Source organism: Mustelus asterias, chromosome 14 (assembly GCF_964213995.1).
Source record: "Mustelus asterias chromosome 14, sMusAst1.hap1.1, whole genome shotgun sequence".
In the NCBI taxonomy this organism is placed as follows: domain Eukaryota; kingdom Metazoa; phylum Chordata; class Chondrichthyes; order Carcharhiniformes; family Triakidae; genus Mustelus; species Mustelus asterias.
Genome location: NC_135814.1, coordinates 33167179 through 33186961, shown reverse-complemented (window position 1 = coordinate 33186961; position 19783 = coordinate 33167179). Strand labels below are relative to the sequence as shown.

At 44.0% G+C, this 19783-nt stretch overlaps 1 protein-coding gene across 1 annotated transcript in view; it reads right to left on the bottom strand.

Annotated features, from left to right (window-relative positions):
* The window catches only part of nckap5l (NCK-associated protein 5-like), a 358788-nt gene extending 347159 nt beyond the window's left edge, over positions 1-11629 (bottom strand). Inside the window, exon 1 of the mRNA XM_078228130.1 lies at positions 11502-11629. Coding sequence (XP_078084256.1) covers positions 11502-11530 — 29 coding nt within the window. The 5' untranslated portion in view covers positions 11531-11629. The remainder of the gene's footprint in view (positions 1-11501) is intronic.
* Between the last annotated feature and the right edge of the window lie 8154 nt (positions 11630-19783).

Here is a 19783-nt window from a genome sequence, read left to right as displayed (position 1 = left end):
TAAGTTTGCACAAACAAGTTAACTGAAATACAGGGGCCTATATAACAATTTATATCGGTAAGGATAAAATAGTATATAATGAATATATATGAATCTATTATTATACGATCACAGAAGGCATACATATAAGCTCCACTGTGTTAAACAGAAGTACATAATATAAAAGAACACAAAATGGATTCTAGCTTATACTAGCTGGGTTAGCCACATTCCTGAACACAATTAGCTGGGAAAATCATAAGCTTGTGTACCACAGCAGGGACAGCTGCTTCTCTTATCTGTTTTTGGATACACGAAAACAAGTTCTACAATGCCTTTTACAAATCTCTAAGTATTACAAAGTTCATTAACCCGTTCCCGTCATCACCTGGAATGACCCTGAAGTGTAGAAATACATGTCAACAGTGATCTTCAGTGCCACTAGCACTTGGCACCCACCACTTCACAGACAGCTCAACTTAACTTCTATCATGTCAGATAACTCAGTTGACACTGCCACTCTAATACTTACAGAAGTTAAACTTCTGATGACATCTCTGTTAAGTAACCTCCTCTACAAACACATGATCAGTTGCTGACCTTATGCGACCTTGTCTGTGCCCTCTTCCAGCCTCAACCTCTGGTGCTCCTCTGGTTATTGCTGCCCTCCAGCCTGTGGCTGAAGCACTCTGCTTCTCTGGTGCTCATCCTCAAAGGCGACCTCCATGCCTCAGAGAATGAGGTCCATGGCAAATAGCTGCTCTCAGTTTTCAGGGCCTCCCATCCCACTTGCTCTGTGCATACAATTGCTAACTCCAAGAGGGCAATCAATTGGTAAGCGCCCACTGTGCTAGGCCTGTTTGGACCTGCTCCCAATTGCTACTTCTGCTGGCCACTCAGTCCCATTCTCGCTGACAAGCCATGCTACCATTCATAATAGCTGCTGACTAAAACCCAACACTGATCTCTAAACCTCCACCTTGTTATAGTGGGCGACACATAAACACAATTATTCCCTCACACTTGGCATAAAATTAGAAAACCCTTGAAAAATAGCAGCGACTTGCCTGTTTAATAGGATTAATTACCTTCCTGCCATGTTCCAGCGTGACCTCCCAGCCTGGTTGCTTTCAGTAACATCCAGCTGTATGATAAAAATGGTTGGGCTTCTTTTCCAACACCACTCACCATGATATAACCACTCCTCGGGACCTCGAGCCTGCCTCCAAAGGGTGGGTAAAATCTAGACCTATGACTCTATGATGTTACAAAAATACACAGAAATATCCCATCAGAATCCTCCAGATAAAACAGTTTGCAGACCAGTAATGATGTCTATAGTGTGGAAAAAATGTTAAGAATGCAAACAATTTTTGCTATTGGACACACGAGTGCTGGATGTTAGCAGTAATTAATGTAACTATGGTAGGAATTCCATCGGCCCACATACTTGAGTCTTTGCAAAAAATCATGTTCATGCATTTGTGCATTAAAATGTTATTCTAACTTTGATCCAACAAAACATCTTCATTCACTGAGATTTTTGGAAATGTAATTTCCTGTACACCTGATCTGATTTCAGAACTTTATATATATTGACAAACAAAATGATCGACTAACTATCATGGGTATGGTTTTCCAGTGAATATGAATCAGATATTTCACTCATCCCAAATGGAAAAGCCAACTGGGAATGTTGCTGTGTTAAGAAATTCTAGACAGATGGTCAGATGTGTAACTTCGTTCTGGGCCACATCTTTAACTCGTTGATGGTAACAAATGTAAGGTAGCAAATACAGTTCAGAATGCAACTCCAAGAAACAACCTATTGGAAAGAAAGCCAAGGAGAGTGCAAGAAGCACATTAGGTGGAGGATGAATAAGACCAAAATCCAGCATCTTCTGCAAACTGACCGGTTGAGGAAGAGTGAGCTGACTCCCCGACTATTCAACCCCCTTGGTTGGTTGCACCAAAAATTTTCAAATTTATTTACCCCATAAATACCTTTGCCAATCCAAATGTATTTATCAGCTTCCAGGAACCAATCAAACCACATTTGTTGAGTAAATCTATTAATTCCTAAACCCGGGAAAAATATAATAAAGACGTGATGATCGACACACCGATATGAGAAAAAAAATCACAGAAACCCTACAGTACAGAAAGAGGCCATTCGGCCCATCGAGTCTGCACCGACCACAATCCCACCCAGGCCCTACCCCCATATCCCTACATATTTTACCTGCTAATCCCTCTAATCTACACATCCCAGGACACTAAGGGGCAATTTTAGCATGGCCAATCAACCTAACCCGCACATCTTTCGACTGTGGGAGGAAACCGGAGCACCCGGAGGAAACCCACGCAGACACGAGGAGAATGTGCAAACTCCACACAGACAATGACCCAAGCCGGGAATCGAACCCAGGTTCCTGGAGCTGTGAAGCAGCAGTGCTAACCACTGTGCTACCGTGCCGCCCAAGTCCAAAAAAAGTCCAATAAAAGTTAAACATATATACAATTTAGTCCTTTGCCCATCTTTGAGGCACAGATTGTTGCATGTTGCAGCTGTTTGAAGTTAGTTGGTTTCTTGTAGAGTTTTAGAATTGACTTTATTCAAGTTTATATTTTGTTGCAGACACCCTTATAGCTTGAGCATGAGAGAGAGAGAGAGAGAGAGAGACGGGGAGACAGAGAAGAGAGATCTTCCCTGCACTTTGCCAGCAGTATTTTTAGAAAACTGACAAGTTTCTTTCTCCTACTTCTTCTTTTGCATTGTGCCCAGCAGAGCCAGTTCTTGAGCTCCTGTGTGCATACTCCCAGAAAGGGAATTTGATTAGCATGTTTTGCATTCATTATTGCGCCCAAGTAATCCCATTTTTTTGATCTTTGCATCTCTGAAACTTTTCACATATTTCAAGATATGAATCAACAGAAGATGGAGGTTATTCCATCCTCCACGGGGGCTCTGAATATCTGATGAGTATCTGGCTGATCAGCAGTTCATATTGTGTTGAAAAAACTACAGCTGATCAAAGGCCAGCACTTTGCATCTTTAATTCCTTCTTTTCAAGTGTGATCATGTTTGAAGTAGACCTTGACACCCGCCAGGTAGAAAATTCCATATAACAGATTTACAGTGCAACTCAGAAACTTTCCAGAAAAGTGATTAACTTTATAGTATCAGCCATCAGATGACTTGTGGTGGCCATTTTCAATTGGTGTCCTTTCTTTTAATTTTTTTTTAATGGTCTTCCTCCAACAGCTCATTATGTCTGTGGTTAGCTAGTGAAGTTTGATTTGATTTATTGTCACATTTATTGGGATACAGTGAAAAGTATCGTTTCTTGGGCGCTATACAGAAACACACTGTTCATACAGTACACAGGGGAGAAGGAAAGGAGAGGGTGCAGAATAGAGTGTTACAATCATAGCTAGAGTATAGAGAAAGAGTTATAGAATCCCTACAGTGCAGAAGTAGGCCATTCGGCCCATCAAGTCTGAACTGACCACAATCCCACCCAGGCCCTATTCCCATAAGCCCACATATTTACCCTGCTAATCCCCCTGAAACTAGGGTCAATTTAACATGGCCAATCAACCTAACACGCACATCTTTGGACTGTGGGAGGAAACGGAGCACCCGGAAGAAACCCATGTGGACACGGGGAGAATGTGCAAACTCCACAGTCACCCGAGGCCAGAATTGAACCGGGGTCCCTCGCGGTGTGAGGCAGCAGTGCGAACAACTGTGACCGCACTGCCCTATGGGTATGGGTAGTTATGGGTAGCTCTCACCCAATCCAGTTTCCAATTCTTGTAAAATATATGGGGTGGGATTCTCCTAAAAAAATTCTAAGTTTTGAATTCGCGTAAAAACTGGAGTAAATCACACTAGTTTTTTTCAGGGGGAGTTTAAAAAAGAATCTCATACACTCTGTACTGCTGAGTGCACTAGCGTGAACCATGTTAAAATTCAGTGGGTGGGGCCTATTCACGCTGGAGAGGTCAGCAGCATAACGCTGAGCAGGCCACTGCGCACGCGCCGATCTGCCAGCACCGAGGTTGGCACATACGCAGTGGCTCCTGTCTGCGGGCCTCCCAATTGCTGCCCAGCTCAATCGCTGCCCAGCCCCACGATCCCGCAACCCCCCACAAGACCCAATCGTTGCCCCCCCCAAACATGCCCAAGCCAGCCTCAACCTCCCCGCTCCCCCATGCAGCCCTGATCTCCTGCCACCCACCCCCCCTCACAAACCTCTCCCCATGCGGTGCCGACAGTGAAAAGCATTGCTTCTTGTGCGCTATATAGACAAAAACACACTGTTCATAGAGTACACAGAGCAGAAGGAAAGGAGAATACAGTGTTACAATCATAGCTAGGGTGTAGAAAAAGAGTTATGGGAAGCTCTCACTCAATCCAGTTTCAGGTTGTTGTAAAATATATGGGGTGGGATTCTCCCAGTCCCAACCCCCCAAAGCAGGCTGCCCCCACCCACCCACCCACCCACAACCTGGATGACCAGCCCCAATCGCTGGCCCTCTTCTGATCCCAACTGCAGAGTGATAGTGGGACACCCCCACCCCTACAGATCGCCCCCCCCCCCCCAGAGGCCCTGCCCCCTTGTCTGGTGAGCAGTGTCAAGCTGCCCCCCTTCACCCTGGTGCCTGACCCTCTGGAGCAGCCTTAATTGCCCCCCCTTTGGGGGGGCAATCCCCCCCATTGGGGTTGGGCCACCAGCTCCCCGCAAGTGGGGAACTACTGTAAACCCCACTGGAGTGAACCACTCCTGGCAGGGGGGAAATGCTAGCAGGCCCGAGATTTCACTCCCAGGCCTGCTAATGGCGTTTAAACAGTATGCAAATTAGGCACTGCATACATTAAGCTGCTCTGCGCCGATTTCCGATTTAGAGCTAACGGCACCGGAAATCGGGCGCTGGGAGACACGTTCAAGTCCAGACGCCCAGCGGGCAGCCCGCGAAACAGTCCCTGCTAGGGTCTCCCGGCCCACTGCACTGGAACAGCAGCGCAGCGGGATGGGAGAATCGCCCCCATGATTTCTGCACACAAAGGAATTATATCATCACAGTGAATGAAATGTGGTATTGTGACTTTGGAAATCAATATTTTTAAACTTGCCTCTATTGTATGCACTTGCGATTTTGAACTGCCTATTTTTTCTTAAACCAGAAAAATAGACATTCAACAATTAAAACTCAGATTGTGAGTGTTATGGGAATGAGGGGTAAATAGTGGTGACGCAAGGTGAGAAGCATTTCAGCCATTTTATTGGCACCCAAGATTTTGTTAGTGCAGCAGGCCGGGAGACTCTAGCAGGGACTGTTTCGTGGGCTCCCCGCTGGGCGCCCGGGCCTAAGCATGTCTCCCAATGCCGGATTTCCGGCGTCGTCAGCTCCGCACTGGATGTCGGCATGGAGCTGCATAATGCATGCAGTGCCTAATTTACATACTATTTAAATGCCATTAGCAGGCCCGGGACTGAAATCTTGGACCCACTAGCATCTCCCCCCTGCCAGGAGTGGTTCACTCCAGCGGGGTTTACAGTAGTTACCCACTTGTGGGGAGCTGGTGACCCAACCTCACTGGAGTGAAGGGGGGGATGGATTTACCTGAAGCAATTTTCAGGCAGGCCTGTAAACGGTCAAACAGCCTGCCAAGTGAAACAGGCAGGAAACTAATTAGATATGCAAATTGGAGTCATGTGCCAGTCACATGTCTTCATTTGCAATGTTTATGTAGAACGAGGTGGAACATGCATGGTTGTACCAAGCACTGAGCTTGCTTCACAATGGTATTTAATAGGACCGACAAGGTGACCCACTCCACATGATGCATTCATCTTATTTTTTTGGCAGGCCCATTAATGTGTCTATAGATTTTTTCAATTACATAGATGCCACAGATCATTATTTAACATGACATTCAATATCGGTCCATTTCCTTTGGGTAGGAAAAGTAACCAAATTAGAACTGAAAATCTCTGTCTCCTGATGCTATGTTGATGAATGAACAACCTGTTAAGTACTTCCTCAACTTGAATAAGTTGCAAATGTCTCCACAATAAAAGGCAATATGATTGCAATATTTTAGAAATTTGATTAAAAAAACAATGAATGAAAGAATTCACGTTAAATCTTAAATACGCAGGCCCTGAAATGGAGAAGTGTAACAATGCATCTGTAGTGGTGACGATGTCAGAGATGGGTGGTGGAAGCAGAATTTGGGCCTGGATACAGAAGCCGTCCATCCCTCCTTGATCTGATTAAATGCAAAGTAAATTAGCTTCCCCCCTTGGCAATGCTGGGCATCAATAGAACAGTACAGCACAGAACAGGCCCTTCGGCCCACGATGTTATGCCGAGCTTTATCTGAAACCAAGATCAAGCTATCCCACTCCCTATCATCCTGGTGTGCTCCATGTGCCTATCCAATAACCGCTTAAATGTTCCTAAAAAGTGTCTGACTCCACTATCACTGCAGGCAGTCCATTCCACACCCCAACCACTCTCTGCGTAAAGAACCTACCTCTGATATTCTTCCTATATCTCCCACCACAAACCCTATAGTTATGCCCCCTTGTAAGGGCTCCATCCACCCGAGGAAATAGTCTTTGAACGTTCACTCTATCTATCCCCTTCATCATTTTATAAACCTCTATTAAGTCTCCCCTCAGCCTCCTCCGCTCCAGAGAGAACAGCCCTAGCTCCCTCAACCTTTCCTCATAAGACCTACCCTCCAAACCAGGCAGCATCCTGGTAAATCTCCTCTGCACTCTTTCCAGCACTTCCACATCCTTCTTATAGTGAGGTGACCAGAACTGCACACAATATTCCAGTATTGTACAGTTGCAGCATAACCCCACGGCTCTTAAACTCCAACCCCCTGTTCATAAAAGCTAACACACTATAGGCCTTCTTCACAGCTCTATCCACTTCAGTGGCAACCTTTAGAGATCTGTGGATATGGACCCCAAGATCTCTCTGTTCCTCCACAGTCTTCAGAACCCTACCTTTGACCCTGTAATCCACATTTAAATTAGTCCTACCAAAATGAATCACCTCACATTTATCAGGGTGAAACTCCATTTGCCATTTTTCAGCCCAGCTTTGCATCCTACCTATGTCTCTTTGCAGCCTACAACAGCCCTCCACCTCATCCATTACTCCACCAATCTTGGTATCATCAGCAAATTTACTGATCCACCCTTCAGCCCCCTCCTCTAAGTCATTAATAAAAATCACAAAGAGCAGAGGACCAAGCACTGATCCCTGTGGCACTCCGCCAGCAACCTGCCTCCAATCTGAAAATTTTCCATCCACCACCACCCTCTGTCTTCGATCAGACAGCCAGTTACCTATCCAATCGGCCAACTTTCCCTCTACCCCACACCTCCTTACTTTCATCATAAGCCGACCATGGGGGACCTTATCAAACGCCTTACTAAAATCCATGTATATGACATCAACTGCCCTACCTTCATCAACACACTTAGTTACCTCCTCAAAAAATTCTATCAAATTTGTGAGGCATGACTTGCCCTTCACGAATCCGTGCTGACTATCCCGGATTAATCCGCATCTTTCTAAATGGTCGTAAATCCCATCCCTAAGGACCCTTTCCATCAATTTACCAACCACCGAAGTAAGACTAACCGGTCTATAATTACCAGGGTCATTTCTATTCCCTTTCTTAAACAGAGGAACAACATTCGCCACTCTCCAGCCCTCTGGCACCATCCCCGTGGACAGTGAGGACCCAAAGATCAAAGCCAAAGGCTCTGCAATCTCATCCCTTGCCTCCCTAAGAATCCGAGGATACATTTCATCAGGCCCAGGGGACCTATCGACCTTCAGTTTATTCAAAACTGCCAGGACATCCTCCCTCCGAACATCTATTTCCTCCAGCCTATTAGCCTGTAACACCTTCTCTTCCTCAAAAACATGGCCCCTCTCCATGGTGAACACTGAAGAAAAGTATTCATTCATCACCTCGCCTATCTCTACTGACTCCATACACAAGTTCCCACTACTGTCCTTGACCGGCCCTAACCTCACCCTGGTCAAGGGTGCATTAACTTCACTAGCAATGCACCAGCAGCAATTCTCAGAGAAGTGAACACTCATCTGGGTACTTAAAACAAAGAGAAGACATCCTCCACCCTGAATTAAGTCATGTGCCCACTATCAGATGCCTTTTATCAAGTTTTACAATGAAACTTCATTTGATTGCTACATCACTCAGCTATTGAACTGAGGCCCGTGTCTCTACAATGGGAATGCAATTAAACTGACATTGCTGAGATAAGACTTTAAGGAAAGTATAGCATTCCCTGAATTGAGAGCGCACAGGAATGCTGAGAACTGCAGACATTCTGGTCAAATGGGAACTAAAGGACAAGAACTGTGTGGGTATGGCAAACAAGAATTTTGACGCACTGTACACAAACTGCTACATTTCTGTAATGACAAAAGCCAGATCAGCTAAGGACAGAGAGAAATAGTTTAACTAAGCTGACAAAGTGCTAGCAATTATGAAAAAAATTTACGGTACATTTACGTAAAAAGTACTGGCCTTAATTCTGTAATGCTGGTTTCGGAATACTGTGGCAAGAAAATTAGCTGAACTCCTGTTAAGCTTTTGTGGGAGTATTGCTTATCCAATGTAGTTTGGATGAAATTTTTCATACGAGTAATGTATTAAATAATGAATAAAACAATAGAATTCTGAAAAGCAGCAACGGAAAACCGAAGAATGCTCTGCCAACAATCCAAAGCCCAGCTGTATCAGTACACATTCATGTGATTCCAACTCCTAATCGGGTTAAATATATACCGACAGATACAAGTAGATAAGCCTGTTTAATTAAAATGCTAAATTCAAGACGGGTGGGATTCTACAGCTGTTCGCTGGCAGCGCGATTCTCTGGTGCCGCTGACAGCATACCCCCGGCCGTGAGTTTCCCAGCAGTGTGGAGTGGCTTCAATGGGAAATTCCACTGACAGCAGCAGGGCCAGTGAATCCCACCGTCAGCACGCTGCACACTGTCCCCCGCTGCTGAGAAACACGCGTCTGGGAGGTCAAAGAATCCCACCCCGTAGAAAAAGGAACATTGTGGGCAGCACGTTGGCACAGTGGTTAGCACTGCTGCCTCACAGTGCCTGGAATCCGGGTGCAATTCCAGCCTTGGGTGACTGTATGGAGTTTGTCCCTCCTCCCTGTTTCTACGTGGGTTTCCTCCAGATGTTCCGGTTTCTTTCCAAAGATATGCAGGTTAGTTGGATTGGCCATGCTAAATTGCCCCTTAGTGTCCAAGATGTGTAGGTTAGGGGGATTAGGGGGGTAAATGCGTGTGGTTGGGGGGGGACGGGGGCGCTGGATGAGATGTTCTGTTGGAGAGTCAGTGCAAACTTGATGGACTGAATGACCTCCTTCTGCACTTCAGGGATTTCATGATTTTTGCTATTAGACTGCTAACTAAATTGCTCTATTTCCCCCATAAAAAATATTAATTGCTCTTTTTTTTTTTATCCGGACCATAGACGGAAACTTCTCAGTACAAACAAGAAATGCAGAAAAGTATCACTGGGCCATCAGCAAATCAGAAGTCAATTGGGGCTGGTAGAAGCATAACCTTGACCCCCCCCTACAGGTATGCACCAAGTCCAAGTATATTTCTATGCGATGCATTTTGAATAATTCAGTGCTTGAAATCATGCCACCCAAAACAGGAGAGGAATGTGCAATGAAAATTGATAGCCTAATTCAATGAGGATCACGCATCTCTTATTTGTCAACCCCCGACAGTCTCATGATGGATACAAATTCTAAAAAGCCTGAGGGTGCTTTCCAGTCGCAGATACAGTGGTTTAAAGCAGCACTAACCTCCTACTGGGGCAAGTGAACAGATGGATGATTACAATAAAGGCTTACCAGATTCTCATAAGATGAATTCTGGCCTTAGGTGAAGGTTATCTTCTCAGTCCATTCATCAGAATTGAGCAAATCCTGCGAGGGGGAGAATTCTGCAATAGGAGTTGTGGGCACCCCCAAGTATTCTCAAAAAATTAGACCAGTTTATTTACCAAAAAGTCCCCAAGGCAAGGCAAGATTCACAACTGCCATTGAATTGAATACCACCTATACCTAGAATACTGGGTAAACCATGGTGTTCAATGGAATAAGGAATTCAAGTTGCAACTAAACAAATGTACTCATTATTTTCAAACAAAGCCCACAGACTAACATGGAAGAAACATATCTTAATATAAAATTAAATGAAAATCAATTTGAAAGCTGTATTCCCATATTAGAAATCCAAACACTGCATTTGCTAATATTTGAATTGTCGTCTATTCAAGTGAATTCATTGATTTCTGAAACCAATTTCAGTTGGGTACTCTTGTATATAACCTAAAGTTAAAGTTTATTTATTCGTCACAAGGCTTACATTAACACTGCAATGAGGTTACTGTGAAAATCCCCCAGTTGCCACACTCCAGCACCTGTTCGGGTACACTGAGGGAGAATTTAGCATGGCCAATGCACCTAACCAGCACATCTTTGGACAGTGGGAGGAAACCTGGAGGAAACCCACGCAGACGTGGGGAGAATGTGCAAACTTCACACAGACAGTGACTCAAGCCGGGAATCGAACCCGGATCCCTGGCGCTGTGAGGCAGTAGTGACAGTCATCCCCAATAACACATAATGTGGCTCGGTGTAATAATACATTTTTTAAAAATTCTTATTTTAATTTTAAAGCAGGCTGGAATGTTTGGCAGAAAGTACAGAGTGAATATAGTGAAGGTAACATCAAGGTGGAGAGACCTGATCGGATTTATCTGCAAGACCACCTTCAACTTGTACAGATGTACAGTCAAATGAGCACCGGAATCAAATCTACCCTGGCTGAAATCAGGACAAATAAATCAGTTTAATTCACAAGCTGTTATCAAATGTTTGATTTTGCTGGATATTAGACCTTAGGCGAGATTCTCCGGCCTCCCAGCTGTGTTTTTTCCGCCGGCAGGAGGTGGCACATTGTTTGCCAGCAGCAGGGTTCACTGGTCCTGCCGCTGTCAATGGAAATTCCCAATGACATCACCCCACGCCTGTGGAAACATGCGGGCAGGGTGCACTGCCAGCAGGACCGGAGAATCCCGCTGGCGTGAACGGCCAGAGAATTCTGGCCCTTAATTTCTTAATAGAAATGAGGCATTTGTACCAATAAAACAGTATTCCTATTTCCACAAAATGCTGTGGAAATAACGAGTGGGCCTTTCCTCCTCCTCCCCTTACCCTTGTGCTGTGTTGTTGTTGACCAGCAGATAGGATCTTCTGGTCCCGCCACTGTCAACAGGGTTTCCTGTTGTTCGCACCCTCCAGTGCCGGGGAACCTCCGGGTGAGGGGGAGTTGCTGTTAGCGGGACCAGCAGACTCCGCCCAGTGTATGAATCGCTACTTACATTGTTTGATTACACCTCCGTGTCTGATTTCTTACCTGGCAAACTGCTCCTGCAAAGCTTGCATCTGAGACGTGCTATTTTCAGACTCCAATATAACTTCACGTAATCGCTTTTCAGTCTCAAGCCTTAAGCATCGCTCCTCTTCCAATTCATCCAACAGTTTCTCACACTGGAAAAGGCAATGAATTTCAAATGTTAAAAGAGCAAAGAAACAACTTCAGAAAACAAAAGGAATATCTCCTATTATCTATGGTAATATCATTGTCATAAAAATGAAAGAATTAATAAACCTTTTTTATTTAGTAATGTCTTGTACAGGTTTCTAGAAGGAATTCTCATGAAGGGTACTCTCTTTACTGATGGAAGTGTTCTTCAGTTAAGAAAAAAATGTGATAGACTACAAAGAAGTCACAAATGCATCCAAAACAAATATTTTTAACTGCAAACAGTGCAAACTACCATTTGCATTAGTCAGTGGAAAACGTTTGAACATCTGTTACCACAAAACAAACAGTACGTTAATAGACTGTTACTAAATCAATGTGAAATTATGGGAAATTTGTCTATGAAATATAAAATTCTAACTAGTAGTAACAAAATAGGTTCTGCGCGAAATGTACTCAACCCCTTTGATTCCATTTTATTCTCATTTGAAAGAAGAGAGAAAGCTAGTACCAAGATAGGAATTGAGATACAACAGGATTTATTAAGAACAAGGCAATTCTAAATGACTACCGAATTTTCCATTGGCCATTTATTCATGTTTCTTCTCTGCTGCTGCCTCTTCCTGTCATTTTGTTCTTATTCTGCCACGAGTGACTTGGTTAATGTTACACTGTAATATTTACAGGAGGTGCCTATCTCCAGAGTAGGACTCCCCTGTCAACTTCTCTCCACCACCTTGAGAATCTGTCCTGCAGAAAGATGCCTTCTGTCAGAGAGTCAAACTGCTGCATTGCCAGCAGCAGCGGGTGTGAATGGCTGGAAAATTCCGGCCGTGGTATTTTAACCTAGAAATAACAAAGATATTTGTTGTTATCCACAAACTGGCATTAAATCCAAGTCTTTAGAATCCAGAGTTTATAACGAGCTAGAATATAACGTGGCTACAAGAGTAGTTCAGAGGCTGGGAATACTGCAGTGAGTAACTCACCTCCTATAAGAGAAATACTTATATTTTTTATTCAATCATGGGATATGAGTGTCGCTGGCTGGCCGGCATTTATTGCCCACCCCTGGTTGCCCTTGAGAAGATGGTGGTGAGCTGCCTTCTTGAATCGCTGCAGTCCACATGCTGTGGGTTGACCCACAATGCTGTTAGGCAAGGGATTCCAGGATTTTGACCCAACAACTGTGAAGGAATGGCGATATATTTACAAGTCAGAACGGTGAGTGGCTTGGAGGGGAACTGTAGGTGGTGATGATGTTCCCATGTATCTGCTGCCCTTGTCCTTCTAGATGGAAGTGGTTGTGGGTTGGAAAGTGCTGTGTAAGGATCTTTGGTGAATTTCTGCAGCACATCTTGTAGATAGAACACACTACTGCTACCGAGCATCAGTAGTGGAGAAATTGGATGTGGTGCCAATCAGGCGTACTGCTTTGTCCTGGATGGTGTCAAGCTTCTTGTGTTGTTGGAGCTGCACTCATCCAGGCAAGTGGGGAATATTCCATCACACTCCTGACTTGTGCCATGTAGATGGTAGAGAGGCTTTGGGGAGTCAGGAGGTGAGTTACTCACTGCAGTATTCCCAGCCTCTGAACTACTCTTGTAGCCGCTGTGTTTATGTGGCAAGTCCAGTTGAGTTTCTGGTCTTTGCATCCAAAAGTATTAATTTTCTACATTCATTTTCAGAATGATTGGCTCATTATAAACTCTGGATTCTAAAGACTTGGATTTAATGCCTGTTTGTGGATAACAAATATCTTTGTTATTTCTAGGTTAAAATATCACAGCCGGAATTTTCCAGCCATTCACACCCGCCGCTGCTGCAAGCGAGGATGGAAAATTTGGCGCTCAGCCAAATCTCCGTTCATTACAATGGGATCAGAGAATCCCGCCAGCGTGAATGGCCAGAAAATTCCAGCCCATAATCTGTACAGCATTCACAGCAACGGCAAATCAATCCCATAACAACTTTTTCTGCACACAAAATTTTTTGTATTTAAAGCACCGCATGATAGTTTTTTTTGCTCACTATTAATATCAGTATAAGCTTCAAAATTAACGAAGATTTTCTTATTAGTGTTGAAGCTCCTTCTGAGATTGTGTCCAATCACCCATCAATAATGTCTACATAATATTTAACTTGTCAAACATACTACTGCCGGAATTCTACCGACTAACCCGCCACAGAATCGGAGCGGGCAAGTGGTGGACGTTGGAAAAGTCCGTTGACCTCGGGTGGGATTTTCCAGTCGTGGGTTGAGCGAGATTGAAAAATCCCATAAGAGGGTGAAATTTTTCTTGCTAGGTAGCATAACTCAGCTGATAGTGGTTTGGTAGGTTCTCTAACAGATACTACTTTGCTTACAAGATCACTTCTGCACAATAAGCACCTAATTAACAAATGTACCAATTTTTATTTCAAGGATTGCTCTCCCAATAGATTACAATTCAATTTTTCTTTCAAACTACCAATATATACAATATGCGGTTAGTTGGTTTGATTGCAATAATACATTTCTTAACCCGAATGAATGATAGGTAAATTGCTGAAATATCAATTACATGTTTATAAACTCAAAGTACTTTTCTTGTTATTTTCCATGGTTACTTCATAAATGCTGCCTAGAAATCTAACATCAGTTAACTGCAAATGATAATGCAGTTTCCTTGCAATCTCATGCCTGCAATTACGACTCTACATTACAATCTGGTCAGGGACTGGTAACATTTAAAAAGGAATCTGAATACCTCATTTTAGCCAATAGAACTACAAAATATTTCACTCTTCTTTTGAACAAAACCCATATTATTGTATGTAAACAAATTAAAAAGCAATTACTTTTAACTTAACTATATGGTTTATAACTACATGTGTTATGGATCAGGGTTACTTCTTTCTCCAAAAATTCTCCTGTAACACACAGCAGTCTTAAAGTGTCTACTTCTGCGAGGACCACCCATAAGTATGTCGCTATAGTCTGTAAAATTGCTATCAGCTCCAGCGATTCATGGAGGGGTAAAACCATCATTTAATTACTGTGGTGCCCCAACCTCTTGTCCTGGTTCCTCTTCAACACTTCCAAGTGAATTCAGCTGTTCCCTTTCTTTTGCAATATGTCAGGATCACTGTCAATTCTCCCAGTAGCCACAAGCTAGGCAATATTCCATCTTCTGTTCCCTCACAAAATTTAAAAACAGATTAAGCCTCATCACATTTAGATAGTCAGTGATGAAGTTACGTGTTTTGCTCTGCTTACAGGGCAGGTCTACCTAATTGTCATTTGACTATCTTCTCTCAAACTGTCAAATCCAAACTGCAAATACCCAGATAACATGAAAGTGGACAACCTCTCTAAGCTGCACCCATCTCCATATTGATGTAGCTTGCTCTGGGCTGTCCTCAAACTGACTTTGAGATTAATTAGCCCTTGCATACAATTTCATCTTTGACCTGATGTAGTAAATGGATTCTCGGCCGACACATCCTTTGTCCCCTTCACCGTCAGGGTAGACTACCTCAAGGTGCTGGGGATATGGTTTGGAGCGGCAGGGGCATGCGCCAAAAACTGGGAGGAGCGCATCGCCAAAACCAGACAAAAATTGGGATTGTGGGAGTAACGCTCCCTCTCCATCACTGGGAAGAACCTTGTGATCCGATGCGAGGTCCTGTCCGTGTTGTTGTACGTGGCGCAGGTGTGGCCTCTCCCCAAATCCTGCGCAGCAGCAGTGACCCGGGCCATCTTCAAGTTTATCTGGAGATCAAAGATGGATCGTGTCCGGAGGGAGGCAATGCACAAATCTCCAGAGAACGGAGGGAAAAACGTTCCCAACGCCGCCCTCATCCTGATGGCCACCTTTGTGTGCGGCTGCATCAAGCTGTGTGTAGATCCTCGGTACACTAACAACAAGTGCCACTATTTTTTGAGGTTCTACCTGTCCCAAGTGTTGCGGAGGATGGGTCTGGCCACACTGCCGCGGAACGCTCCAAGTAGTTGGACCGTACCACAGCACCTGTCCTTCGTGGAGAAATTCTTCCGGAAACACACCTTTGACCACATGGCTATCAAGCAGTGGTCAGCACGTAATGTCCTTGAGGCCCTGAGAGAAAAGGAGACGGCAGATCCTGTCGGATGGTTCCCTGAGCGGACTGTCAATGTCATTTGGCAGAATGCCTCATCACCAGAACTCACAAACAAGCACCAAGACCTGGCTTGGCTGGTGGTGAGAAGGGCACCCCCCGTCAGATCCTTTATGCACGCCCGAGGGCTCAACCTCACCGCACGCTGCCCTCGAAGCGGCTGCGGGGCTGATGAGAAGGTCGCACACCTCCTTGTGGAATGTGCATTTGCAAAGAAGGTCTGGAGTGAGATGCAGTGGTATTTATCGCGGTTCGTCCCGAGCAGCTCGGTGACGCAGGACTCTGTGCTCTACGGGCTGTTTCTGGGGACGCACACCGAGACAAATATCAACTGCTGCTGGAGGGTCATCAACTCGGTGAAGGACACGCTTTGGTCCGCCCGAAACTTGCTGATCTTCCAGCTGAAAGAATTGTCCTCGACCGAGTGTTGCAGACTGGCACATTCCAAGGTCCAGGACTACGTGCTCAGGGACGCGCTCAAGCTTGGGGCAGCCGCCGCAAAGGCACAATGGGGAAAGGCCACCGTGTAAAGCATCTCAACCGAGGGCCAGGTAACTGCAGAACACCCTCGGCCTGCGTAACTGTGTGCCAATCTGAAAAATAACGGCACACAGTAAACTCTGATGATGTATGTACATAGTTTTAAGTAATGAAATGTAATTAATGTAATGTTTTGTAAATAAGCACTGTATTGTAGGGTAAAAATGATTCCTTTTTTTGCACTGTTTGTAACTTTTGGATCTGTCGTTTTGTAATGTTTTATCTGAGAGGTTTTTTTTGAATAAAGTATATTTTTGAAATTTAAAAAAAGGGTTCTCGGCCTTTTGGCTAAGATCAAGTGTAGTTATGCGGATGCTGCACTTGGTTGAGGTCATTGGGTTGCATTTAAGCTTCATATGTTTCATATGAAGCAATTTTTTAAAGCGGTATCTCGGCCTTTTGGCTCAGATGCAAATGAGATCAAGCCTTGGAGGAGGAATTCTCCGCCTGCTCCAATCAGCTTGGCTCATGTAGATCAGGCCCAGGACAGGGTAAATGGTCGCTTGCCCTGTCTTGCCAGCTTGAATCGGAAAAGTCTCAACTTGTTGAGACTCTGAATTGGACTTGATTTGATTGAATTGGAAAAGTATTTTTAAAAATGGGTTCTATAACCTTTCAGGGTTTACTTGTTTTAAAACAAATTTAGCTCAAAACGAGAAAATCTCTCCTGATTACCGTCGTTCTAGCAGGCATTGCAGATATCATGGGTGAGATTTTACCGCCTCGCCCGCTCCGTTTCTGTGGCGGGAATTCCACAGCATTTCTCCAGCTCTTCAGCTAAGTAAGCCACCTATTGTTTAATAGAGCTTTCTTCTATTCTGACTTTATTAAACAAACACAAATCACCTTTTAAACTACCATTTCTTGAGGTATTCTGGCAATCTCTTAAACCCAGCATTTCAATTACCTTACCAGCTATTAACCTCTGAGGAATTGTCACCTTATAAGCTCCAAGCTTTCTTTAAATGCATTTATCTTATTTTCTATCGTTAAAACTTTAGAATATAATTTTTCATGTGGGGAATAAAGTGTAATTACTGGATATCTGCAACTATAACACGCAGCAAGGTTTATTTGTGATCAAGACCTTAAAATGACATTGAGCCCTGAAATGACAAGACTTGCATATAAATATGCTATATATTTCAATAGATCTGCTGAACCATAAGTAATCACGCTGGCTAGTTTAACTTCCAAGATAATTGAGTTTTTGCATTTTTTTTCATAGGTCTTTAGAAAAGATTTTCATTTTACCAATTTCCTAAATACTAGCTTACAAGTAAAAAAATATTCTTATGTTACATCAGTGATGATGCTTCAAAAGTATGTTATCAGCTGTAAAGAGATTTGGGACATGTTGAGATCATGAAATACTGCTACAAATATAATCTTTCCATTAATTTCATGGTGTGGGAGCTCACTTTTACATCAACAAATTAAAACTCAATGAAATAAAAAGCTGTTGACAATAAATATATTTGCATCGCTCTTAAACAATAGTAAGAAGTCTCACAACACCAGGTTAAAGTCCAACGGGTTTATTTGGTATCATAAGCTTTCAGAGCACTGCTCCTTCATCAGGTAAGTGTAGAGTTGGGTTCACAAACAGGGCATATATAGACAAAGGCACAATAATGGTTGGGATGAGAGTCTTAACAGGTAATCAAGTCTCTACAGGTACAGACAATGCGAGTGGAGAGAGGGGTAATCACAGGTTAATGAGGTATAAATTGTCTCAAGCCAGGAAATTTAGTAGGATTTTGCAAGCCCAGGTATTAACCTGGTGTTGTGAGACCTCTTACTGTGCCCACCCCAGTCCAATGCCGACATTTCCACATCTTAAATAATAGCACCCTGTGATTTCAAGCAAATTGTGTGAAATTAAATGGGCAATGCCATAAGCCTTGGGTTCGAAGTCACTGAAAACTTTTAATGTTCTCGTTAGTAATCCTAAATGTTTCCTTTTATTCATTTTTAAATCTGCTGAAACGTGGAATTTTAGCTCAAGCTAATGGATAAGTTCACCTTTTCGTAAAAAAAATGCACAATCGATCTATTGCCATAATCACATCAACTCTGTGTAAATGACATTATTGACACAAAGAAAATGACATCAAGTAGAACATTAAATTAAATGAAACCAAAGCAAAAGTAACTGAAACCATGGGTGGGATTCTCCGGCCGTGCTCGCCCCAAAGCCGGAGAATCCCGCCTGAGGTCAATGGACGTTTGGGTGGTCCGTCCCCCCCGCCGCCTGCTACGAATCCTATGGTGGGCGGGACAGGAGAATTCCCCCACACATTTGTATCTCATGTTATATTCTGATTAAAGGCCACTACAACTTAACAATAGTTTGAAATGTGTTCTGTAAACTGCTCCTATTTATATTATCAAATATTTATTTATTTTATTTCTTCCTCCTGGACCTTCACTGATCATAAATATATTTTTCTTTAGTGTTTTAACATCATTCCAATACTGTTCAATATAAGGAGCCCTGAAAAAAAAGAGGGTGGAATCTTCCCAAGTGTGGTGGTGAGTGGCTAGTGACGCCTGTCCCGCCAACCCAGAATAGCAGGATCCCGCTCCAGATTCTGCGCTTGGAACACCATTTATTATGCCCAGGTGAGTTCCCCTCCAACTCTCCTGGTGGGCTGGCAGTTGATTCGCCCACCTCCCCTCAGCTGATGGGTTTGAGGGTCCAAGCACCACATTTAAGCACCAGCCTGGCACACCCATATCGATCTCTCCAGCCCACTTGTCTTCAGCAGACCGTGAAGGATGTCAGCAACCCAGAGGGAAAAGGCTTCCAGCCTCAAGAAGAAGTCTGTTCTTCAATTCATCTGCCCTCCCAACGAGCCCATCATGTGCGAGGTACCCAGGCCTCACTTGGACCTCTACCTCCACATCTGGAGTTTTCATCCATACCCTTCGAGTAAACAATATAGCATCCATTTGATTCCTTGTTTGTGAGCTTTTTATGCAGTCCTTTTGGGAACCAGCTTCCCTCCCCTTGGTCTTTCCTCTGCCTTCCATTATTTATCTTCTTCATCCACCTCCTTGCCCCTCCGTCTGCCATCATGAGCTTCACCCTACCCACCCCCATTGTGGGTTGGGAGAGGGGGCTGAATGGGGTTGGCAGAAAAGGCAGGGAGGTGGTTTTCAGCAGGCCTTTCCGATGTTGGTTCCCTCGATCAGGCACTGGATGCCTTTGAAAAAGAGACACCCTCACTCCAAGAAGCCCTCAAGCCAACATACCATGGTTTGCATGTCATTCAGCCCACATGGGTTAATACCAGTGGCTTTTAAAGTGAGGATTAATGGCCTCTTAATTGGCAGCAAGACTGTCCATGGATCTTCCCACCATGTTGATCATGGAGGTAGGAAAGTGTTGGGAGTCCCCACCCGCCACCCTCCTGCAAATTAAGTGCCCCCTGCTCCCAAACTTGCCAGAGGAGGGAGCATACGATTCC